Source organism: Halichoerus grypus, chromosome 1 (assembly GCF_964656455.1).
Source record: "Halichoerus grypus chromosome 1, mHalGry1.hap1.1, whole genome shotgun sequence".
NCBI classification, from domain to species: domain Eukaryota; kingdom Metazoa; phylum Chordata; class Mammalia; order Carnivora; family Phocidae; genus Halichoerus; species Halichoerus grypus.
Window position 1 is genome coordinate 202,225,951 of NC_135712.1, and position 25,919 is coordinate 202,251,869.

Genomic DNA, 25,919 nt, shown 5'->3' on the forward strand with positions numbered 1-25,919 from the left:
GAGAGATACAAGTAGAAGTCTGCTTAATTAAGCTACCAGGTGTTTGATACAAGAAAGCAGATCTGGCAAGCACAAACTTTTGTCCTTCTCGCTACATCCTGCTACATCCAGGAGCACATAATGAAACCTAGGAGTATCGGAGCCATTTTTTGGCCTAAGGGAAGCAGATCCTTTCTCTGGGTGGTACAGTGGAAAGATTCAAGGCACTTGGATCCTGATAGCATGCCTCGAGGAGCTGCTGCACCAGCCACGGACTGCGACCTCTGGACTTCTTGTTACATGAGAAGATAAACCGAAAGTCCTTGGTCAGTAGTACCAGTTGCTGACCTGAAATCAATGTCTCCTGCCCTCCTTTCCCTTAAGAGGCCCCCTTTCGTGTTGTGCTCTAGAATTTGTCAACCTTAAAAATAAAAGACAATTATTTTACCAGAATAATGGGTATATTTTGAGAATAGTAGACAGTTGCAATTCAGGACATACAAGCTACTACAAAGCAAGTCAGAACAAAGGAGGGGACTGCTCTTTTACAGAGGAAAGGGGGAATTTGGAGGAGTTGTTATAAACTAAATGTGCATTGGAGTGCACTGGGAGTTTGAAATGTAATGGCTTTTCATTGGCTGAGTTGTGACGATCTCATTGGCTGGGCTGTTGTCAGGCCAGGAGATAATCTTCCTTCTTCCTGCTGGAGGTTAGTAAAGTAGGCTTCTTGTTAGGAATGCAAGGTATGGCTCTTTCTGTTGGTTCTGCAAAGGGCTGCAAGGTGTGGTATGTGTGAGCTCCTCCCTCTGGCCTCCCAACTCTATTTTAAGTGAAATTTTCTTTATTTAGTTACAAATTCCAAACAAGTACAGCCACATACTAATCAACGTGCTTATGTTCTCTTCTATATCGACCCCTCTTTATTTTCATATAACTTCTCCTCACCAACCCCCTCCCCCCCTTCTCTCCGCAACACAAACACACAAAAGTCCTACAACACAAGTTTTTATTTAGTGTCAGCGAGGCTTCCCTTTTCATGGAAAAGAGAGGTCTAGAGCTTGAAGTGAAGTAAGATCCAACAGTGGGAGATATCAAAATCTAAAAAAGCTCTTCAGGGTACCCAGAAGTACACTTCACAATGTCCACTGAAATCCCAATAATTTCTTTTTTCTCTGTTTAAATCTGAATTTTCTCAAGGATAAACTGGTCTTAAATTGTGTTCTATTTAAATCTAGACATAGTTTAAATAACTTTCTGTAGATTAAGCATGAAATCATAGCCCAATTTCAAGAATGTTCTTTAAAAAAAAAGTTCCTAAACACATTGAGAACCAAAAACTAATGCTGAACTTTGCTTGTTTTCAGTAGCTAGATTTATATATGTTTGGAACATCTATAACTCAAAACCAATTAATGGCAGTTATTTATTACATACAACTCATTTTATTCTCAAGACAACCCTAGTAAGTATCCTCATTATTCTTCTGAGGAGGATGGGAAAAACAGGCTGAGAGAGGATCCAGTCTTACTCCCATTAAGTGGCAGAGAAGTCCCCAAACTCAAGACTATCTAGTTCTGAATCTATTTTCTTAACTTTCAGGACACATTGCGTCTTGCTCAACATACAGAACATTCATCCCAGCTGAAGACTGAGTCTTAAACTCCTAAGAATTTTGGAGAGGGGGGGAAATGGCATTTTCATACAAATCTTTCCACACTGGTTATATCCCAAGTTTTATTCTCCAGCATGAAGCCTCTGATGTCGAACAAGCGCTGAGCTGTGCCTGAAGGATTTCCCACATTCAACACATTCATAAGGTTTTTCTCCGGTATGAATTCTGTAATGTTCACTAAGGTGTGCTTGTTTGCAGAAAGTTTTTTCACACTCACTACACTTGTAAAGTTTCTCTCCAGTGTGAGTTCTCTCATGTTCAACAAGGGAGGAGTTCTGAGTGAAGGCTTTACCACATTCAGTACATGTGTAAGGCTTCTCTCCTGAATGAATTCTCTGATGCTGCATGAGGCATGCGCTCTGATTAAAGGCTTTCCCACATTCATTACACTTATAAGGTTTATCTCCGGAGTGACTTCTCTGGTGACGGGAAAGGCAAATGCTTTGACTAAAGGCTTTGCCACATTCAGTGCATTTATACGGTTTCTCTCCAGTATGAATTCGCAGGTGTTTGATAAGGGATGGACTCTGACAAAAGGCTTTGCCACACTCGGTGCACTTATAGGGTTTCTCTCCAGTATGAATTCTCAGATGCTGGACAAGGATTGCTTTTGTTTGAAAGGCTTTCTCGCATTCATTACATTTATAAGGTTTCTCTCCTGTGTGAATCCTCAAATGCTGAGTAAGATTTGACTGTTTACGGAAACAAGTTCCACATTCACTACATACATAGGGCTTCTCTCCTGTGTGAATCCTCTGATGCTGGGTAAGAGATGATCTCTGAGTAAAGAACTTCCCACATTCACTACACTTTGAAGGTTTCCTCTGCATGTTAAGTCTCTGAGGGTTCATTTGTAGTGAAATCTGGCTGGAACTCGTGCTGCCTGTAACACAAGGAACGTCTGTCCAGTAGGTTCAGGTTTAGAGGAAACTCTCAAATTCATGACACTTACAAGGAACATTCTCAAAGATGATTATGGTTACAGTAACTCTGTCCTAGGAAAGCTTTGGGTATATGTGTGCATGTACCGTCCCCTTGGGCATTCCTGCAGGATACCCCTTCTCTTCCTTCTTCAGCATGCGTCTTTACCTTCTCCAAACGCAAACCCAGATGACCAGGTTCTCTGACCCTGCACATCTTCCACAAGTCATTTAACACTGTTGCATCAGGCTTGGTCATCTTGTCTGGGGAAAAAAAAAAAATCTAAAAGGAAAATGTCCTCTGTGCAGAACAGGGGACCTGCATTGTGGAATCTTGATTTTATCCTCTTCTCAGTAATTGAGATAGATCACAATGACCTGGAGAAAAGATGAGATAATAGGGAGAAGAGATGAAGTAATGACACATATTGGGAAATCTATAAAATTCCCTATCATGATTGATTCACACTTAAATACTAAAAATGAATCCAGGTAATTTAGAATCATCCAGAGTGATAAATAGTAGAATGTGAAAGGGATAAGTATACCAATCTTGGGTAAATTAGTGTTAGGGAAAACTACCTACCTACCCACAGTCTCTACTCCTCAAAAACTAGGTGAAGAGTAATTATATTTCCTTAGGTTGCCTGTAAGCAATATATTGCTCGTGCTGCTTGAGAAAATACAAGCTTGTATCATTGTTTAGTGCCAATTAGAGTTTCTCTTTAAGATTTCAAAGGAGGGGCTCCTGGGTGGCTCCGTAGGTTAAGTGTCCAACTCTTGGTTTTATTTTTTACTATTTTTTTAAGATTTTATTTATTTATTTAATTGACAGAGAGAGAGAGACGGCAAGAGAGGGAACATAAGCAGGGGGAGTGAAGAGGGAGAAGCAGGCTTCCCGCCAAGCAGGGAGCCCGACGCAGGGCTCAATCCCAGGACCCCGGAACCATGACCCAAGCCGAAGGCAGTCGCCCAACCAACTGAGCCACCCAGGCACCCTGACTCTAACTCAGGTCATGATCTCACGGTCCTGGGATCAAGCCCCATGTCGGGCTCCCTCCCAGACCCCATAGAGGGAGTCTGCTTCAGATTCTCTCTCTCCCTCTGCCCTCCCCCTGTCTCTAAAAATAATTTTTAAAAAAAAGGTTATCCAGGCTGTAATTTTTACTAGGTCCATCACACCAATCCTTCCTATTCACTTACTTTGATAAGTGTCTCTTTGGACTTCTCTCTCCAAAACATTCAGCATCTGTAGCACTTCCCTCTGCGTCCAACTGGAAGACCTTTAGGTTTGAAAACTAGAGCCCTGCTTACTGAAAGAAAGTAAGATATCATTGTTTTGTTTAGAGGAAAAATAGGATGGGGTGGTCCTTGGGGAAGAGATTCCCATTGGACAGTAACTTGACTATAGCATCATGGTCCAGAATCTGGCCCTCACCTTTGACACTAATGAAGTGCTTCAGAATCTGATGTACACTATCAAATTCACAAAATGATGTAGAAAACAGTCACTTTACTGATCTACAATGAAAAATTTATATGCTCAATGTCCAGCTGGTTGACACATTCTCTCTACTACAGAAAAACTATATGGGAACCAAATCATTGTCATGTTAGAACTGGAGAAAGAGAAATACTTAGATGATCTTAGTGGCATCAGACTTTGAAACCCTGATGCTCTGAATAAGGGCACAGAGAATCTGAGAACAGATATTCAGGTGCCACACATCAGCAACATCTTCCCTGGATGGTGCTGGAGACACTGACACATTACACGTGAATAGATCCTCACATTATAATATTTAGATAATACAGAAGGATATAGGATAAATTAGTCATTTTTTTATCACCATCCCACCCTACCCATACAAGCCCATTTCCTTCCCAGAGATTATCATTATTAAGTTTGGAGTATATTCACTCAGTCTTTTTTCCACATATTTTTATACATACATCATTTGATTCTCTCTACATAAAATTGTTCTATAGGTTCTGTGTTCCACTAAAGAATGTGTCTTCAAGATCATTTCTTGTTGGTACATATGGATCTACCCTGGCTAAGAGTTCGTTGGTATACACTGGTGTATCTGCACAAATTATCTATAGTCAGAGACTGATCTGATTGGACAGCACTATACTGCACTGGTTGTTAAATATATTGAATATTTTTCCTGAATGCATCTATCTAATGTATAAACTTCCAGGATAGATATTTCTTTTTTTTTTTTTTTTTTTAAAGATTTTATTTATTTATTTGACAGAGACACAGCGAGAGAGGGAACACAAGCAGGGGGAGTGGAAGAGGGAGAAGCAGGCTTCCCGCAGAGCATGGAGCCCGATGCGGGGCTCGATCCCAGGACCCTGGGATCATGACCTGAGCCGAAGGCAGACGCTTAACGGTCTGAGCCACCCAGGTGCCCCCAGGATAGATATTTCTGTATACAAAAATTAATGCCAGGTGGTTTAAATAGCTAAACATAAAACCAAAACTCTAACCACACTTTTATTTCCTTCATTTTTATTGTCTCAAAAAGTTTTTTTTTAACCATACAAAGAATGCATACTCATTCTAAAAAACAGTCCACAAAGGAAATTACTTGAAATCCTACCACCCAGTGAAAATACAGTTGGTTTTTTGATGACCTTTTCTTCTAGGCATCTCTCAATGCATACACACATACACAGACACACACGTACATATGTTATGCATACATATTAAACTAGACTGAATTCTTCAGGCCATAAATGGTCACAATCCATTCACAGAGTTTCCATAGCCTAAGAATCCAGTTCATACAGTACTATTCTTACTGAATTTAACAGATCCCCAAGTTCCATGTTGCCTTCTGATGCCCAGTAACAATGAAGTTGCTCTTACTTAGGCTCTTGTTCCAACAGAGCCAGGAGTGCATTCATATTCTCTGAGGAAACACTGAAATCACTTTTGCGATGGGTTGTCCAGTAATTTCCCACCAGTTTTCCACATCTCATGGCTGCATCATTAGGCATTAGAGTTAGCAGTTCAGTGACCAGCTACCAGGTAACTGCACAGGGGGTAGCTATTCTTGCTACAGTTTAAGTACATGTGATATAAAATTAGTACATTCTCTGATCTGTCCTATAGCCACTCACTCTGTTGCCTGCTTCCACAATGGGCCACACTCACTCTGATTTTAATAAGGTGGGGCTATTTCTGGGTGGTTCTGTGTTTTCATTCTGCAGGGTTTAGGTGTAGTGGTCACTGGTGGGTCCCACTATAAGTCTGCCACCACTTCAGAATGAGCACCCCCGTAACAACCCATCTTGGGCGCTCTAGTTAGATTTCACTTACCCAGAGATAAGCTGTGAGGAACACAAGCGATACTGGTTTGTCTCCTGGGGGTTTCTCTCAAGGAAGGGCAGGAATCTGAGGCATGGAGGGAGGAGAAAAAAAGCACCCATAAATTGTCAGCCTACTTCCTTCCTATTCTGAATTCAGAGGAACTCAGAAATAGCCAATCCCTAACCAAATAACAATTTTAAGTCTGAATGAAGAATATCATTATTTTCTTAAAAGAGTATCACCCATGGGGCGCCTGGGTGGTGCAGTTGGGTAAGTGGTTGAGTCTTGGTTTCGGCTCAGGTTGTGATCTGAGTGGTGAGATCAAGCCCCACATTGGGCTCCAAGCTCAGCCCAGAGTCTGCTTAAGACTCAATCCCTCTCCCACATGCGCTCTCTCAAATAAATCTGAAAAAAAAAAGTATCACCAGTGACAAAAATGAGTGAGTGGGCTGTCTTCCAAGAGACCTGACAATGCACAAAGGCAGGTGCTCCTAAGGACTATCCTGGGGTGAAATTTCCTCCCCAAGTGATAAAGTTGGAGGGGCGTCTGGGTGGCTCAGTCCTTGTGCATCTGCCTTCGGCTCAGGTCATGATTCCAGGGTCCTGGGATGGAGCCCCACATCGGGCTCCCTGCTCCGCGGGGGGGCCTGCTTCTCCCTCTCCCACTCCCGCTGCTTGTGTTCCCTCTCTCGCTGTCTCTGTCAAATTAATAAATAAAATCTTTAAAAAGAATAAATTTAAAAAAAAAAGATAAAGTTGGAGCCAAAGGCCTCCCCAAACCGACTGGAAAAGCCATTGACTTCAAAAGTCAAAAACTGGGGCTACGGTAGAGGACATTAGAACAAACACTGGCCTGAGTCAAGAAGTCTGGATTCGAGTCTGGGCTTCGCCACTAACGTGTTCAATGACCTAAAGCTAGTCACTGGTCTTATCTGTGATTTGTTTTCTATCTGTGAAATGGAAGTGGAAAGCTAGTACCAACATTCTGTGATCCTTTGATTCTAAAAACACATGGGAAAAGAGCTAAAGCCTTAAGTCCAGTCCATCTTTGATTGAGGATGGTTATTCGTTTATCTGAAAAATACTAACTGCGCAGGTACTATGTGTCAAACAGTGAGGTCAGCTCTTCTGAGAATAGGCTGAGTCAACATTAAGGAAACTCCTTTCCAGTTATCTTACAATCAGAGGCAGAGGAATTTCAGGAAAATAAGACCGCATCTATGTAAAGCAGAATCTCCAAGAAAGGACAGGGGGAGTCTTTTGGAAGATGTTAAGAACCCCTCTTAGGAGGAAAACTTTTAAGAACTCCCTCTGAACGGAAAGGAAAGAACACTATTAAAAGGCTGGCAACCAGTCTAATCCATCCCAATACACTGGCACCCCCTATTTGACACTGAACAAGCTACTTATTTTCAAACTTACTCAACTTTAATATTCAGCTCAAATGTGAACCACTACACATGGATAATTTTTCTTGACTTGCAAGGCCCTTTCTCAACATTCTCAAAGAACTTTACGTGGCTGTACTGTAGCACTTGCCATTGTTTTGATGCTCTGATTACATTTTGTCTTACGGCATGGGCTCTGGGGCCAGGACTCCCTGGGTTTGAATCCCTGCTCTAGATTTATGAGCCAAGTGATCTTGGGTAAGTTATTTAACCTTTCTGAGGTCGTTTTTCAAATGTTATATGGCGTAGATAATAACTGCTTCATAGGGTTGTGATGATGCGTGAATAATACATGGGAAGTATTTAGAAAAATGCCTTCAATAAATAGTATCAGCTGTTAAAGTACTGTTACTATTAGAGGAGAATAAAAGCTTAAAGGAAGTTGGTAACTCTCACATACAGTCATTCAACCCGCGCAACTTTGTCAAGTGGCAAAGCAAGGAATAGCATTTGCTTCTGGAAATCAGAGAACTGAAGCCATCAGAAGTTCGCTTCCTCCCTTAAGTACATACAAATGGAACCCAGGTCTCCCGACTCCCAGAACGGAGCTCTCGAACAAGCTTCTCCCTTCCCTCTCCAGGGCCAGGTGGCTCCGACCCCTCGCTCCAGTTTCCCGCGCTCCGGGAAGAGGCGCTGCGGCCGGCCGGCCCCGGCTCCGAGACCAGCCCGTGGCAGCCCAGCACGCCCACTCGACACACACGGTGCTTCCCGAGGGCCTCCCGCTACACCTGGCGGCACTCGGGCGTCGGGGCGCCCCCGGGCGGCTCGCAGCCGGTCCCCTCCGCGCCGGCGTGACGTCAGCAGCCCGCGCCACGGTCAGAACACTGTGGTCTCCTCTCTAGGAAGGCGGGAGCGGCTTCATCTCGGTGCTTCCTCCCCGGCCCGGAGCTCCGGGGTTCAGCCCGACACCGGAGCCGCCCTTGCAGAAACAGCCCGCAAACCCACCTCACCGCGCTCCTTCCCAGAGTAAGGAAACAGAACTGGAGGGAGACTGGTGGCCGACCACAAGGCGCTCTCACTATTCATTCTGCAACCTGGCCACATTTATCTTCCTAAAAACTCTTCCATGTCACTGCCTTTTGGAGGTCTTCCCAAGGGTTTCACAAAGCTGGCTTCAACCTTCCTTACAGTCTCACCTGCCAGAAAATTGGCCTCTTCACAGGAACCCCAAACACCCTCTGCTTTAGGTTCTTTGTTCAACAACTGGCCCTAAGAACGTAAAGAGTTCTGTTTTCAACTTAAGTCCCAGATTATCAGCGTGTAAACCTGGGCAAGTTACTTACTTCTCTGTACCTGTTCGCTGACTTACAGAACAGAAATAAATAATGGCACCAAATTTCAGAAGGTTATCATGAAGATTAAATGAGATTAATATATGTAATTACTAAGACCTTCCCGCACTTAAAAAAAGTTAAGTAAATGTTTGTCCTATCATGCTCCGCAAATTCCAGCTCCAGTCTTCTTTGTTCTGCATTGGCTTCAAGGGACCTTGCCAGTCCTCAAGGCCCTCATCTCCACTGCAGCAAAACTTCAGATCTTGCCGAGACTCACTCAGGGAATACTTGCACATACAGGCTCCTCTTTGACAGTGTATTCCCGGGATGAAGGCGAGGGTAGCAGGGTACCTGATCCACTTCCAGGCATTCTTACTGATGTGCAAGCTCTGGGAAATAGAGTTGTCTGCTTACCATATCCCTAGTGTACAATCCATAAGGGGCCCTCAGTAAATACTTGAAAAAATGAATGAGATGCAGCAGAGAAGTTATCTGCTCAAACTTCCAGACTGGCAATTTACCAAAATGAAGCCCCTTGAGGAGGCTGAAATTAGGAGTGGAGATGCCCCAGACTAAGGCCATCACTAATCCTGTTCAGCTAAAAGAGGACCCTTTGTAGAACTGTCAGCTGACATGCCAGGGAACAATAATGTTGAGCTCACCTTGCTTTTTACCAAGTGTCATATTCTCAGCACTTCTTTGCAATCAGATGGCAAGTTCTACCCCACCCCCACCCCCTAACATCCCACAGGCCAGAGAGCCTAGGCCTAATCATTTTTTCCCTAACTTTTAAGCTTCAAAAAATCTAAATCAGCAGGCTCTGCTGTGTAGGAACTCTAGAGTGGGGTACCCTAGGCAGAGCAATTTACTAGAAACATGAATCTGGGGCTTAACACAATTTGGGCTGAGCTTCTTTCAATGAGGTAGAAAAAGGATGGGGGACGGGGGTAACACTGGACACCAAAAACATTCCACAAAACTAAAGTGACCTAAGCCCTGCAGTGGCCAGTAGCTGAAGGGGAGTGAAACTGAAGACACCTGGGGTCAAAGCTAGACTTCTGCATTATGTAGGAAGAAAGGTGAAATCAAAATGCAAAAACCAATTTATTTCTCACACTCACACACAGGAAGGTCTGAGGGCAAAAAAGCTTTTTGGCCTAAAATTAGCTCCCAGGGGCACCTGGCTGGCTCAGTTGGTAGAGCATGTGACTCTTGATTTCAGGGTTGTGAGTTCAAGCACCATGTTGAGTGTAGAGATTACTTAAAGTCTTAAAAAATGAGCTCCTCCCATCCTCACAAGCAGGGCAAGACTGGAGTCCTATGTGGTCAACTCTATAACAAACACAACTAAAGAGGCATCATGGAACAGAAATATGACCAATAACGAGAAATCTGAAGGAAAAGCGAGAAAGGACACAGGAGTTTAAATTTCACATGACACTTACTAGCTGTGTGACCTTGGGCAAGTCCAACCACCTGTTTTCTCTACTGTTGTTTTGAGGATCTGATGTGGCCTCATCCCATGTCCTTCTGAAATCACAAATTAAATTTCAGCACACTGAGAATAAGCAACACATTCCAGTTCTTTATCATCTGGGGCCAAGGAAAGCCATGAGCTCAGGAAGTGCTTCCACATTGGGATTGCTAAACTCAATCGCTCTCCTGCCAGACCAGCATCAGGATTCAGCTCCTGCTTCTTACTTCAGGGATATTCCAGCTGACATAGTAGTGCTGCTACAGGGGCAAGCATTTGCCTCTTCCTGTTGACCCTGACATCAACGTATCTGAAAGTACTTTGTTAAACTGTGATGGGACATTTTAAATGGCTAATTTGTAACAAAACAAGGGGGGTTTTTTGCTACAAAATATTACTTTTCCTTAAGGGGCCCTCTGCTTAATACAACCACACAATCTGTGTCTTGAGGAAACGTTCAGAATGCTTGCACCTGGCAAACACTTCATGGACACACTCATATCCCCTCCATACCTCCTTTCTGCTGGCAACTGTGGACCTAAGTCACAACCTGCAGGTAGGCGTGGAGAAATGTCTGACTCAGTATTTTAGTTGAGCTCAATAAATATTTACTGAGCACATTCGAAGTGCCAGGGACTGTGGATACAAAGATGAATAAATATCACATGGCCCCTGCTTTGACAGAGCTGATAGTTCAGTGGGAAGAGAAAGATTTAGAAACTAGCCATTACAATGTAACATAAATAAAATGAAGATAAGAAAATACAGAAATAAAAAACATGTGAGGTCAGAGACAGCTTCAAACATGTTGCCTGAGCACATTCATTAAGTGACACATGGGAGCTTTCCAGGCAAGCAGAAGGCAGGCAGGCAATCGAGGCAATAGGAACAGTCTATGCAAAAGGTGCCAAAGTTGAGTCCAGCAATGATATGGAATCACAGGAATTTGCACTATGGAACAGTGTGCAATGCAGGAAGGCAGCAGAGAGTGATGATGGAGGCATGGGCCAGTGGAGGAGCTTTATCTATCTACCTGTCTATCTGTCTATCTGTCTATCTATCTATCTAATTTTTGTGGAGGAGCTTTAGATGCCTCTTAAGGGCCTCGGATATTCTGAGATAATAGAGCTGCCAGTTGTGTCTTGCAAAGACTATCCAGAAGAAATGTGAAAGACGGCCTCATGGGGCAAGCAACTGGAAGACTGATTGGGAAAATAGGAAAATGGTCTAGGAAATAAACTGGGGAGTGGACTAAAGCAAAAGCAGTGGAGATGGCTTCCATATTTAGGAGATGTAAGCAGGATACAGTGGTTGCTTGGATATGAAGACTGAGTAAAAGACCGACCAAAAGCAATTCCAAGATTTGGGGCTGGCCTGACTGGGCACTTGGCTGGCCAACAACTGGGAGCAAATATTTGCAAGTGTGAGACTATGGGATGAGGAGAGTAGCAAGATGACAAATTCCTTTCCTTCCTGTTTTCCCAGGAAGTGAAAATGGTATCAGACTCTTAGCCTGAGGATTAAAACATTTTTGGATTTTTGGAAAATCTTTCTAACAAGAACTTCGAGAGATCTTTCATCCTTAGAGTTCCCATTTCCTCCTTAAGAAAACCCTCCCAATTCTAATCTCAACTCAAGAACTCTAACAACAGGGCGCCTGGGTGGCTCAGTTGGTTAAGCCACTGCCTTCGGCTCAGGTCATGATCCTGGAGTCCCAGGATCGAGTCCCGCATCGGGCTCCCTGCTCAGCAGGGAGTCTGCTTCTCCCTCTGACCCTCCCCCTTCTCATGCTCTCTCTCTCTATCTCATTCTCTCTCTCAAATAAATAAACAAAATCTTTAAAAAAAAAAAGAACTCTAACAACAGTAGTGTATAAATATTACTCTAAATACCTACATATCAGGAAGTTGCTAAAGTTTCTGGTGGGCACAGGTTGATTAAAATATATTAATTCAACAAATATTTATTGAACATTTACTGTGTGCCAGCAATGAATTCTATAGTGTTATTTTCACTTAGAAAGTACAAATACATCAGTATTTCCTTTAAGTACTATAATTTTATCATGAACATCAAGTTTTAAGGGTTATTTTTGTCCATAAGGTATTAATTTACTCAATTATGAATTGCCCTGTGGCAGGTTTTGAGAATATAATCTTCACAGCTGCAGAGGAAGACAGTGATGTTTCTGCCACGTTCCTATTAATGGTAATTAATAGCTCAAACGAATGCTTACAAGATAGCTGTTCTGGAAAAAAAAATTAATGCTGAGTTCTAGGTAACCAATCATTCCAGAATCAACGGACTTTGTTTTTTAACAGTCATTATTTTAAAAACCATATAAGCTTCAGGGCATAGAAACTATTCCAAATAGCAAAGGCAATCCTCACCTCATCTCTCAGAGCTCAAGCTCTGAGTAGCAGTAAAGAACATGAGAGGGAGTAAAGAAATAAAGGAAAAATCATGCCCTTTCTCTTAAAAGAATAAAATACCATCATGGTAGCAAACTGTACTATCTCAATACTCAGGGACTTGAAAAAGAGGTAGTTCTCTCTAGAACACTTTCCAAATTTATTCCGTGAAAGTGTCTCCCTAGATACTCCTAACCTGCAGGGAAGGGTAAATATCCAAGAATAAGATAGTCCCAATAAAAATAGAAGTATCTGAAATTTAACACACCTGCTTAGAGCCACCAATGGCATAATTACATGAAGCCTAGGCCTCCCTGCTACAATGGCCAACACTCTCTTAAGGACTGGTCCAGCAGCCCCAACTCCAGCCAACCTAAAAGGCTGTCTTCTCTCTTCACTAATGGTTTCTCCTCCCTAAATGTCAATTAACCGTTGTTTGGACATAGTTAATCCTGGTGGGTCTCTCTCCCCTGGACCCTACAAACCAATGGCCCAAGCAAACTTTTAAGAAACAGGTGTACACCTTAGTCCAGGCTGGGATATGTAGGTGACCTGCTCAGTCAAACACAGGCTTCCTGCTCTGGGCCTCAGCACCAGCAGTCTAGCACAAACCACTTTCCTCCTGGGTGAATCAGTGTTCCTCCAGGACAAAGGTTGGCCCTTCTTCTTCCTGGCCCTCTGAGCAGATCTGACTCCCTTCCCACAAACTGGCATCATTCAAGATAAATTTCTCTTGACCTCCTACTTCCTTTTTGGCCCCAAATTGCCTTCCAGCTTGAAAGGATCAGGAAAGATCTCCCTTACCCTGAGAAAGCCTTCTTCTATCTGTAGACATCAGCCCAGTTCTTGCCACCCATCCCCTTATTTATTGAATGAATGAATAAGGATTCTTTGTTTTCCCTTATTTCCATCTCCCCTTCACGAGACCACTTCTAACAGATGGCATGTTCAGAGCAGCCTCAGATATTGGGAGGCTACTTAGCACCACCTCAGCACTGCTGCTGCTTTCACACTGAATGTCTGGGAAAGCACCTCAGCCTATTGGCCAGAGAACACAGGTGGGACGCTGGGGCAGGAGTGCAGTAAGGGAAACACAAGTGCTAACTTAACAAATGGCACCTCAAGGCATGAGAGTCACAGGGGGAAGGAGGAGTGGCAGGCAGCAAGGATTTATCCGGAGAGCAAGAACTTCCTTTCTACCCTGTCTTCCCAGATGCCCAGCTGGAGTAGGCTCTGCATTCTCCAAGCTCCCGCCTCCGTAAGTGGAAATACTCTTCGGAGTATAATAGTCGATGTTCCTTCATCCTTCCCTCCAGGAACTCTACCTGCCCCACCGCCTCCCGCCAGATTCCTAGTCACTCTTTCTAGAGAAGCTGTCATAACCTGAATGCCAGGGTTATTCACCATTGTGAAGTTTCTGATGTCTGAAAAGGACTGAACTATGTCTGAAGAATTTTCCACATTCAATGCATTCATAAGGCTTCTCACCAGTGTGAATTCTGTAATGTTCACTAAGGTGTGCATACTTGCGGAAAGTTTTCTCACATTCACTACATTTATAGAGCTTCTCACCAGTGTGAGTTCTGTGATGTTCAGTAAGAGATGAGCTATGAGCAAAGGCTTTCCCACATTCTTTACATTTATAGGGCTTCTCTCCAGTATGAATTCTCATATGCTGAGTGAGGCAGGTATTCTGATTAAAGCCCTTCCCACATTCATTGCATTTATAGGGTTTTTCTCCAGTGTGACTTCTCTGATGCCGAATGAGGCAAATGCTCTGAATGAAGGCTTTACCACATTCACTGCATTTGTAGGGTCTCTCCCCTGTATGAATTCTCTGGTGCTTAGTGAGTGGGGTACTCTGAGTAAAAGCTTTGCCACATTCCTTACATTTATAGGGTTTTTCTCCAGTATGAATTCTCTGGTGTTTAATAAGGGATGGGCTCTGACAAAAGGCTTTGCCACATTCCTTACATTTATACGGTTTCTCTCCAGTATGAATTCTCTGATGCTGAGAGAGGTTTGCCTTTGTTTGGAAAGTTTTCCCACATTCATCACATTTATGGGGTTTTTCCCCAGTGTGAATTCTCTGATGTTGTATGAGATTTGAGTGTTTGCGAAAAGAAGAGCCACATTCATTGCATAAATAAGGTTTCTCACCAGTGTGAATCCTCTGATGATGAATGAGGTGTGTGTTCTGATTGAATGCCTTCCCACATCTATTACATTTGTAAGGTTTCTCTCCAGTGTGAATTCTCTGATGTTCAGTGAGATGTGAATGATTGCGGAAGGAATTTCCACATTCATTACATTTATAAGGTTTCTCTCCAGTATGGATTCTCTGATGCTGAGTAAGAAATGATCGACATCGAAATGTTTTCCCACACTGCTCACATCCATATGGTTTTACTCCGGTGTGAATTCTTTGATGCTGAGTAAGGAAGGAACTGCGACTAAAGGCTTTCCCACATTCCTCACATGCATAGGGTCTCTCTCCAGTATGAGTCCTCTGATGTTGGGTAAGGGATGAGCTCTGAGTAAAAGTTTTTCCACATTCATTACATTCCCAAGACTTTTTCTGTGTAGAGAGAGTTGGGCATTTACTTTGGTCTGAAATCTCATTAGTGTGTATGCTACTTGTCTCCCACTGATGTAGGCTCTCTTCTGTAGAAACCCTGAGATGTGTAACAAAGCTGGAGGTCAAGAGCAAGCTTCGCTCAAAATTATATTCTTGGCTAATTGTTTCAGGAGATGCTTCCTTGTGGATAAAAGTTATTTCCCCCAAACCTCCTTCTTGAAAAAGGCATGGTCCAGGAACCTCTCCAGAAGGGTTTTCCTTCATGCTCTCACATGCATATTTTTTTTCAAATATAGAATCCTGGTTTGCATCCTCTGGTGATCTCTTTGCTACTATCCCCGGTGAATTAATTTCAGAGACATCCTGCTCTGGAACAGACCTGTCCATCAAATCTGAAAGAAAACATCAGAATGAGTATCTCTTGTGCAGGACAGAGTGGAAGTCCCTGAGGTTATAGGGGTCTAATTCTGACATATCTCAATAATGCCATATAAACAAGGGCCAATAAAAGCTAGTGGAGCAAGTAATTTAATTATAAGTGGTGGAAGAGATCTGTATCAGGGTAAGGTTCACCATTAATAAGGAACCCCATGGAATGGGCATCTACAGACACTTAGGAAGCCAGAGAACCAGAGACAATAGAAATAAAGGGAAAATAACAAACAATAGCAAGCTAAGATTAGGTCAAGAGAAGAAACATGGACAGTGGGAGAATGTAAAAGTAAATGCTGGAAATGAGACAAAATGAATACCGGAGAAAAGTTGGCCCCAGGAGATGCTCACCCACATCTGCCCCCAACATCCCTAAAAGGGTAATTTTATTTCCTGAACTTCAGTCATTTCTCTTGTAAAATTTCCAAAGCCCCGCTGTTTCTCCCATTGGTTTTCCCTTGCTCACTCACCTGGACAAACCTCTCTTCCAAGCTCTCTCTCTTCAGCTCCTTGCATATTCAACATCCGCAAATCTTTTCTTTGTTTTGATTGGAAAACACTTCAGAGTTGGAAAACTGGGACCCTGCTCATAGGGGAAAAAAAGGTGGGGAAGGGGATATCACTGTCCCGGTAAACAGGAAAATGAGAAAGAACTGTTGCCTAGGGATACTATCTAGTAATTCACACAAAACCTGTTCGGATAGCAATGTGACTGCATCAGCAGAAATCATGGTTGGCTTCCAGCCTTCTAGCTTCACAAATTCCATTTGTCAGCTGTGTAAAAAGTGATAGCCAGACTGATATACTAGCAAACACTCAAGCGCTGGATGGACAAACCAGAATGTTATTTATAATGATAAAGATACCTATGGAGTAGATAAAAGTATTCATGTCTTTATACAACAATCTATATGAAAGGTCAATTAACATAATCAAAAGTTGCATAGGGAGGGACGCCTGGGTGGCTCAGCTGGTTAAGCATCCGACTCTTGGTTTCGGCTCAAGTCATGATCCTGGGGTCCTGGGATCAAGCCCTGCATCGGGCTCCATGCTCAGTGGGGAGTCTGCTTCTCCCTCTCCCTCTCCCTCTGTTCCTCCCCTATTTGCATGCACATACTTCCTCTCTAATAAACAAAATCTTTTTAAAAAAAAGTTGCATAGGGAAATGGCCTCATAGCAAGGCTAATGCATTAAGTTTGATCCACCCATCTCCACTATATGCCAAGGAGCTGGACAATAGTTAGGGAACTCTATTTGTACAACTTAGAGATATACTGATTGCCTTTTCTTCTAGGTGTCAGATCAACTAAACAGTTTTTCTTCAGACACAGTTCAACATTAAGAGTGCAGGTTGCAGTTTAAAAAAGAAAAAAAAGGGGCGCCTGGGTGGCTCAGTTGGTTAAGCATCCGACTCTTGATCTCACGAGTTCAAGCCCTGCATTGGGCTCCACGCTGGGTGTGGAACCTACTTAAAAAACAAAACAAAACACAACAAAACAAAACACACTTATATTGTGAAAAATTTTTGACTTACAAGAAAGTTACACAAAATAGTACAGAGTTTCTGGTGTCTGGAATGTTAAATCACAACTGCTCATCCAAAAATGTCTCTCCACATAACCCTGAAGTGAGAAGTAGAATCAGCAGCATTATTTCAAGGAAAAAGGAAGACAGAAAGATGATTTACTACAGCAAGAGCTCAGAAGGCATATAAGAATGGCATGAGTCTGCTGAAGTATGTTAATAAGGCTGGTACTATGGGCTTCTCATCAAAGTCTGCGCCTCTGTGTTGAGTTTTAAAGGTTTAGGAGGATCCTATCTGGGAGGCTCCTGGGTGGCTCAGTGGGTTAAGCATCTGACTTGATTTCAACTCAAGTCACGATCTCAGGGTTCTGAGATCAGCCCCGCATCGAGCCCAGCGTGGAGGCTGCTTAAGAATTTTCTCTCTCTCCCTCTTCCTCTGCCCCTCCCCCACCTATAAGCATACAAAGAATCCACCACACAATCCTACAGAAAACCATGAAGTAGAGTGGGGTTTCAGTATAATCAGAGTTAGACAGTGGACAAAAAGTCAGACATGCCCCCACCTGCCTAGAACTTACATTACAGCTGAACAAAGACATTAAAGTGTAGTTACAATTATGGGAATTACAAAAGAGGAAATATGGGATACAGGAACGTAGAGCAGAGGGAACCTAATGTAGTCTGAGGAAGAAAGCCTCCCTGAAAAAGAGGTAAATAGGAATGAAACAGGTGAAGACAGAAAAGAATATACCAGAGATATGAAACAGAACATACAAAAGGAAACAAGCTCAGTATTTTGGAAAAATTAGAGAGATCCAGTAAGACAAAGTATTAAGCACCAAAAATAAGACATGAAGCGAGGCAAGCAAAAGCCAGATCAAATACAACCCTGAGAACCATTTTAAGGAATTTACCTTAAAGTGAGTAGAAAGCCACAAAAGGAATATGAAAAGGTTTGGGGGGGAAAGTGACATGAGTATATCTGCTGTTTAAAAAAAAAAAAAAAATCCTTCTGCCCGTAGCAAAGGAAACCGTATGAATGGTGGAAGGTGGGGAGGCAAGGTGAAGGCTGGAAGACCCCCTGGGAGGTTGTTTCAGCAGTCCAATAAGGAGACTGGACCAACTAAGAGACAGAATCCACAGGATTGGATGAATATTGGGGAGAGGTGTGAGGGAGAGGGAGAAGTCAAGATAATTGGCCGGTTTGGGGCTTGAGTGATGACAGCAACCTTTAGATAGAATGGGAACACTGGTTTAGGGAGAAAGAAGATACATTTAGTTTTCAAATATCCAAACAGGAAGTAGGCATACATATCTGGAATAGAGGAGAGAGGTGTCATGAAGAGAGTAATTAACATCCTGGGAGTAACAGATAAAAACATCAAAGGAGTGTGGCTAGGAAAACCTCAACAACGACTTTACATATTAAAAGGAAGTTTAAGGGCGCCTGGGTGGCTCAGTCGTTAAGCGTCTGCCTTTGGCTCAGGTCATGATCCCAGGGTCCTGGGATCGAGTCCCACATCGGGCTCCCTGCTCCGCGGGAAGCCTGCTTCTCCCTCTCCCACTCCCCCTGCTTGTGTTCCCTCTCTTGCTGTCTCTCTCTCTCTGTCAAATAAATAAATAAAATCTTTAAAAAAAAAATAAAATAAAATAAAATAAAATAAAAGGAAGTTTAACTCTGGCTTCTGATTTTAGAGATTACTAATCCCCTGAGAGAAATAAATAAAAGAATTTAATGTGATAAAATTGGCATTTCTAGTCATAAAAAATTAATTATTTAAAATTATGTTGGAACTGTTGCTTAACTACCTGGAAAAAACACTTAGTGAGATTCCTACCTCACACCATACACCAAAATAAATCTAAACTGGTTAAAGGGTTAAATACAAAAAATGAAACCACAGGGGCGCCTGGGTGGCTCAGTCGTTGGGCGTCTGCCTTCGGCTCAGGTCATGATCTCAGGGTCCTGGGATCAAGCCCCGCGTCGGGCTCCCTGCTCAGCGGGAAGCCTGCTTCTCCCTCTCCCACTCCCCCTGCTTGTGTTCCCTCTCTCGCTGTGTCTCTCTCTGTCAAATAAATAAAATATTTTTTTAATTTTTTTATTGTTATGTTAATCCCCATACATTACATCATTAGTTTTAGATATAGTGTTCCATGATTCATTGTTTGTGCATAACACCCAGTGCTCCATGCAGAACGTGCCCTCCTCAATACCCATCACCAGGCTAACCCATCCTCCCACCCCCCAATAAAATATTTTTTTAAAAAATGAAACCACAAAATAAAATATTAAGAAATGATTGACTTTAGGGTTAGGATTGGCTTTTCTAAGCAATATGCAAAAAACACAAACCACAAAGGAAAAAACTGGATAAAAGTTCTGATCACAGAAAAGCAACAATCTCTCTATCCAAAATACAAATAAAATTAAATGACAATCTAAGAAAAGTATTTTTTATTGGGGCGCCTGGGTGGCTCAGTCATTAAGCGTCTGCCTCCGGCTTGGGTCATGATCCCAGGGTCCTGGGATTGGGCCCTGCATCAGGCTCCCTGCTCAGTGGGAAGCCTGCTTCTCCCTCTCCCGCTTCCCCTGCTTGTGTTCCCTCTCTCGCTGTGTCTCTCACTGTCAAATAAATAAAAATTTAAAAAATAAAAAAAGTATTTTTTTATTTATACATCAAGGAGTAAGTAGATGAACCTAAAGACTTATTAGAGTAAGGAAAAAAGATGAATTCATAAAAAAATAAGAAATACAACATATAGAGCAAAAATTACAAAAGAAAGGCCAATAAACATATCAAACAAAGTACCATCTTGGTGGTAATCAAAGAAATGGAAACCAAAAGAATAAAGAATCTATTTTTATATCAAATTGGAGATTTTCAGGGCACCTGGGTGGCTCAGTTGGTTAAGCGGCTGCCTTCAGCTCAGGTCATGATCCCAGGGTCCTGGGATCGAGCCCTGTGTCGGGCTCCCTGCTTGGTGGGAAGCCTGCTTCTCCCTCTCCCACTCCCCCTGCTTGTGTTCTTTCTCTAGCTGTCTCTCTCTCTCTGTCAGTTAAATAAATAAATAAAATCTTAAAAAACAAAACAAAACAAAAAAAAAAACAAATTGGAGATTTTCTTTTAAGTGTTAAAAGTCAAGACTGGCAAAGGTATGGGGAAAGAGAGCTTCTCATACACAAGCAGTGGGAATGTAAACTAGTATCATCCTTCTAGAGATAATCTGGCAATATACATCAGGTTTTAAAGTTGTAAATTGAGTTGCAGTTGGAATACTGGGATCATCATTTTGTGAGTACAGGAACTCAGAAAAGAATACTAAGTATATACAACACCTACAGGGTATCTCAGAAGATTCTCAAAGTCATCAGGATGCCTATAAAATGCCTATATTCTTTGATCTAGTAATTCTATTAGAACTTTCTCATAAAGAAGTAACATCTCAGGGCACCTGGGTAGCTCAGTCAGTTAAGCATCTGACTTTTGATCTCAGCTCAGATCTTGATCTCAGGGTCGTGAGTACAAGCCCCAAATTGGGCTCCATGCTGGGTGTGGAGCCTACTTTTAAAAAAAAAAGTAACTTCCCAAAGAAGAAAAAAGCTGAACTCTTTTGTTACCTGTAAAAAAAAGACCCTGCAATGTTATTGGGAAACACAATCTTTCTACCAATGGACACTGAGGCTTAGCAAATTATGGTACTTCCTCTTGGTGGAAATTATATAGACATTAAGATAATTAAAAATGAAAATATGTGATCATTTGGAAAAATACTTATACTCAATGTAAATGAAAAAAATGGAGGATATTAAAATTTAAAGTACATCATAACATCGCATATGTATGTTAAAACATGCTTTCTTTTTTAAAAACTAACTCTAATCTTAAGAATATGTAATATGGTTAACATAAGAATATGTTAACCATGACCATCTCTGGAGAATAGGATTATGGTAAACTTTTGTGTTAGGGCCTATTTTTCTGTAATGTTTCAAAGTTTTCCTGTAGGAATAAATAGCTTCTGTAATCAGAGAAAAAAAAATGAAAAAATACGATCAGAGATGGGCACAGAAATGTATGTACAAAGATCACACTGTTACTATAATTGTAAAACAAGCAAATAAACATTGATGGCAAATCAATATGATAGATTTTGTAACTATTAAAAATCATGTTTTCAAAAGACATTCATTAGAAAATACAGAATGTTGAAATAGAATACAAAATCAAAAATCAAAAACACAAGAAACAACAAGTGTTGAAAATGATGTGGAGGAAAAGGAACACTTGTGCACTGTTGGTGGGAATGCAAACTGATGCCGTCACTGTGGAAAACAGTGTGAAAACAGTGTGGAGGTTCCTCAAACTGTTAAAAATAGAACTATCCTACCACCCAATAATCACATTACTGGGTATTTACCAAAAAAATACAAAAACACGAATTCAAAGGGATTCGTGCGCCCCTATGTTTATTGTAGCAGTATTTACAATAATCAAATTATGGAAACAGCCTGGGTCCACCAATAGATAAATGGATAAAGTACATGTGGTATATATACACAATGAAATATTATTCAGCCATAAAAAAGAATGAAATCTTGCATTTGCAAAAACACGGATGGAGCTAGAAAGTATAATGTTAAGTGAAATAAGTCAGAGAGAGACGAACACCATATGGTTGCACTCATATGTGGGATTTAAGAAACAAAACAAACAAGCAAAAACAAAAAAGAGATAAAGCAAGAAACAGACTCTTAACTACAGAGAACAAACTGATGGTTACCAAAGGGGAGGGAGGAGGGGGGATGGGTGAAATAGGTGATGGGAATTGGAGTGTTCACCTGTGATGAGCACTGAGTCATGTATAGAATTGTTGTCACTACATTGTACACCTGACACTAATATAACACTGTATGTTAACAATACTGGAATTAAAATTAAAAGCTTTTAAAAAAGGAACAAGTGAAAATTACATAAATTTGATTTTGGAAAAATTATTTAAATGCCTGCTTGATTTTGATGTAAATTCTGGTTAAGATTCACTCTGCTGGTCTCCTAGGTATCATGAAGTCAAGGGGCTTATCTGTCTTGTTCACAAAATTCCCAGCGCTATCACAATGTCTGGTTCTCGGGGCGCCTGGGTGGCTCAGTCGTTAAGCGTCTGCCTTCGGCTCAGGTCATGATCCCAGGGTCCTGGGATCGAGCCCCACATCGGGCTCCCTGCTCCGCGGGGGGCCTGCTTCTCCCTCTCCCACTCCCCCTGCTTGTGTTCCCGCTCTCGCTGTGTCTCTCTCTCAAACAAATAAATAAAATCTTTAAAAAAAAAAACAATGTCTGGTTCTCAATGATTACAGAGGAAGATGATTACTGCTCTGGGATGGGGTGAGGCTGGGGCAGAGGAGAGGAATCTGGCAACTTCACAAACTTTTGTGTATGGGCACTGGAGAACTTTCTAGTCAATGAATCTGCAGAGAAATGAAGCACATAATTCTCAGGGCTCCTGCCTTAGCTCACGAATGAAACTAATAATCTAAAATTCCCAAAGGCACATCTTTTAACTCTGCTACAGTAAAGGCTCACGTACATATTAACAGCTCTCAAAATCCTGGATCTCACTGGCTAATTGGAACAATCTGGCTTGATATGTAGATGTAATGGTTGTTAAATAAGAGCTATACTCTGGAAGAACAGACCTTAAAAAGATCATTTTGGTGAGCTGCACAACTAACCCTCAGCCTTGCAGCGTGAGGCAACAGGATGAATGTATATATTTGGGTCTTTCACATCTTTAATACAAGAGGTAGTTTTGTGGGAGAATTTGCTTCTTTAAACATCCTTTTTATGAATGAATTACACCTTTTCCTTCTCAGGACTTAGAGTTCCTTACCCTTTGTTTTCAAAGAATATCCATGAGAAAATACAGTATGTTAAAACAGAATACAAAACACGAAAATAAAAAATATGCATACATATACCAGCACTAAGTAAACATTCAATAAACAGGAACTATTGTTAATACGTGGATATATACAAAACACACACAAAGAACAGAAGAAATCCACCAAAATGTTAACACATTGATCCCTAGGTCATTTAACGGGTTACTTTCCTTTGTCCTTTATACTCATCTATATATTTCACTTTCCCTACAATAACCATGTATTACTTTTATAGTTAGAGAAATAATCATGTAAAAAATGACAGTCCTTGCTCACCAGTTTCAACAACCAAAAAGCCAGAAACAAAAGCAACAACGACAACAAAAATGCCAGATCCAATAAATATGGTATTGGCCTCTCATTCGAGTAAGATTAAAGTGGACTGAAATGGGAATCAGGAAATTGCTCTGTCACAGCCTTTGTGAATGGGCCTACATGACCAGCTATTTATCTGAAAAAGCTGACAAATTAGATAACATCCATGGGGGAGGGGGGGAGATAATATCCATGAGTCCTTTCAGCTTTAACATTCTGTGAATCCTTACCTAAACGGGTTAATTTAGTAAAGCATTTATAAAGATATCTGCCCCATGGCAGGCATTCCACAGGGGCCAGGCATTATTATGTTTGATACTAAAATCTACGGAGAAGAAAGGACATATTGGTGACAAACCTCTCCTCCAACTGTGGATCATCTGAGCTGTCAGCAATTTATGTCAAACTGCAAACTTTTTCTGTAATGGGCTAGAAAATCAGTAATTTAGGTTTCATGGGCTATATGGTCTCTCTCTGTCACAACTATTCAACTTTGCCTCTGTAGTTTGAAGACAACTAGACAATATGTAAACAAATGAGCTTGGTTGTGTTTCAGTAAAACTTCTTTTTTTTTTTTACAAGAACAGGTGATAGACCAAATTTGGCCTGTGGGCCATAGTGTACTGACCCCTAGTCTATAAATTCCCCAGAGAGGAAGGTACAGGTTTTTCCACCAACGCCTAGTGTAGAATAATCTGATTGTCAGTGATCTTAAGATGATAAAAGGATCTGTATGAATCCAGGTTTGTGGGAGAGATAGGCATTATGGAGAAGGGTAAAAGGAAAAAGGAAAGAAGCTTTTAATAGCTTAATCCTGTTAAGAATAACAAGGAGCTAGCTCTCTCCTCTTACCTTGTAAGCTTTCTCTTCCCTGCCACCTCCTTACCTCTCAATAATTAGCTAAAGGATTATGGGTAAGCCAGGTGGGATTTTTCACGAATTTGAAACCACAATTCCTTCAATAAGACCATACTCAAATGTATTCCTCTCTGAAGCCCTTCTTGGGCTTGTCAGTTGGCCAAAAGTAACATACTCATCCAGGCTGCAGGACACACTGGGTCTCTCTCTTCTGCAGCCTTGGGCCACGAAGTAGCAACGTGTCCTTAGTCATCTATCTATTCTCTCCATACCTCAATATCCTCATTAAAAACTACAGATAATACGTTGTTATGAGGGTTAAATAAATTAGCCCAACTGCTTCAAAGAGTGCTATTTAGCACTAAGTATAGTTTAAATTATCACCAAAAATCTGCTCACATGTATATCTTCCATCACTACCCTGGAAGCATCTCCCCTTTGGCAGGCTCCAACGTCACTCATTCTGTAGCCCCGCCCCTGCGTTCTGCGTACTATTTGGCAGGTTATGCACAGTAAAATTTTGTTGCAAGACATTAACGTTTCCATACGTGCTATCACATACATGCTGTCAACTGAACCTTGTAAAGAAAGGAAGGCAGGGACCACCAGACAGTCCAACTTTAGAGATCAAGCAACAGCCTCTGTAGCCTCAGGAATTATATACTCAGACACTCGAGACTCGCCACCTAGTGAGCTTTATACTACTGCCGGTTCCTCGTACGACGGTCCCTAAAAAAGTTTCTGAGCTGCACGATTAACTGCGGGGGAGCAGCTGGTATCCAGACCGAGAACTCTGAGCCCCGGGACTTCGTTGCCGAACACGGGTCCTAGCTCTGGATCATCTACCCATCTATCCATCACGCAGTCATCACTCATACGTTCATTCACTCCACCATCTTCTTAGACGCCTGCTCTGTGCCGGGCCCGGTGCTGAGGCCGCTGGGAGTTCTGGGCCGCGCGCGCAGACGGCAGTCCGAGGGACAGCGGGGCCGGGGCAGGCTTCCTACACAAGCCTGCTGCCCAACGTCCCAGCCGAAGGCGCCCGGAGCCACCCCTTTCCCCTCCCTGAGGCCCCGCCCGCTCACCGTGAGGTCGGGGGACTCCCCGCGGGGTGGCGGCTACGGTCCCACAGGTGCGCGCGAGCACAGGGCACAGGCTTACCCCCCGACCCACACCCCCGGGCCGGAAAGGCAGCGGCGCGGCCGGTAGTGCGTCACCAGCGGCTCCTCGCCCCTCGTCTCGCGCATCCTTCTGCCGCTTCTCTAGGAAGCGGGAGGAGAGTCTCGATGGGGCCCTCGAAGAAGGCGATCCCGGGGGCCTGGTTTGCCTCCACACCCAGCCAAGTGCCTGAGGTCCCATTACCTTTGCCGGCAACAGAGGGACCACCTTATCCCTCAGGAAAACTGTAGATGGGGTCGTTAGGGTCGGAGAGAGTGCTGGGTAGGAGTCGGAATGGGCTGCCCCAGCAAGGCGCTAGTGTGTGTATTCCATCTGCTAAAAAATAGCCCCTGATTAAGACTCTTCAACGAGGGGCGCCTGGGTGGCTCAGTCGTTAAGCGTCTGCCTTCGGCTCAGGTCATGATCCCAGGGTCTTGGGATCGAGCCCCGCATCGGGCTCCTTGCTCTGCAGGAAGCCTGCTTCTCCCTCCCCCCCCCCCCCCCCCGCTTGTGTTCCCTCTCTCGCTGTCTCTCTCTGTCAAATAAATAAATAAAATCTTTAAAAAAAAAATCTTCAATGATCCACTATTTAGTGGGAATAATGGGCAGATTTCCG

The 25,919-nt window shown here is 42.5% G+C and overlaps 1 protein-coding gene across 12 annotated transcripts; it reads right to left on the reverse strand.

The window, feature by feature from the left end:
* Positions 1-971: 971 nt before the first annotated feature.
* On the reverse strand, positions 972-25,569 carry LOC118538070 (uncharacterized). Of its 12 annotated transcripts, none has more exons than XR_013450398.1 (6): positions 15,981-16,092; positions 14,661-15,470; positions 10,061-10,142; positions 5,903-5,977; positions 3,775-3,884; positions 2,419-2,949 (listed from the first exon to the last, which is right to left on the reverse strand). XR_013450398.1 is itself a non-coding variant. In XM_078079111.1 (5 exons), the coding sequence occupies exon 5, from the start codon at positions 2,500-2,502 to the stop codon at positions 1,714-1,716; it is 789 nt and encodes a 262-aa protein (XP_077935237.1). In that variant the 5' UTR covers positions 2,503-2,949; positions 3,775-3,884; positions 5,903-5,977; positions 10,061-10,145; positions 25,231-25,349; the 3' UTR covers positions 972-1,713. The 12 variants fall into 12 exon arrangements, 9 of the variants coding, with proteins under 9 accessions (XP_077935237.1, XP_077935227.1, XP_077935242.1 ...); XR_004918442.2 differs by having other exon boundaries at positions 10,061-10,145; XM_078079111.1 differs by lacking the exons at positions 14,661-15,470; positions 15,981-16,092 and adding an exon at positions 25,231-25,349 and having other exon boundaries at positions 972-2,949; positions 10,061-10,145.
* Between the last annotated feature and the right edge of the window lie 350 nt (positions 25,570-25,919).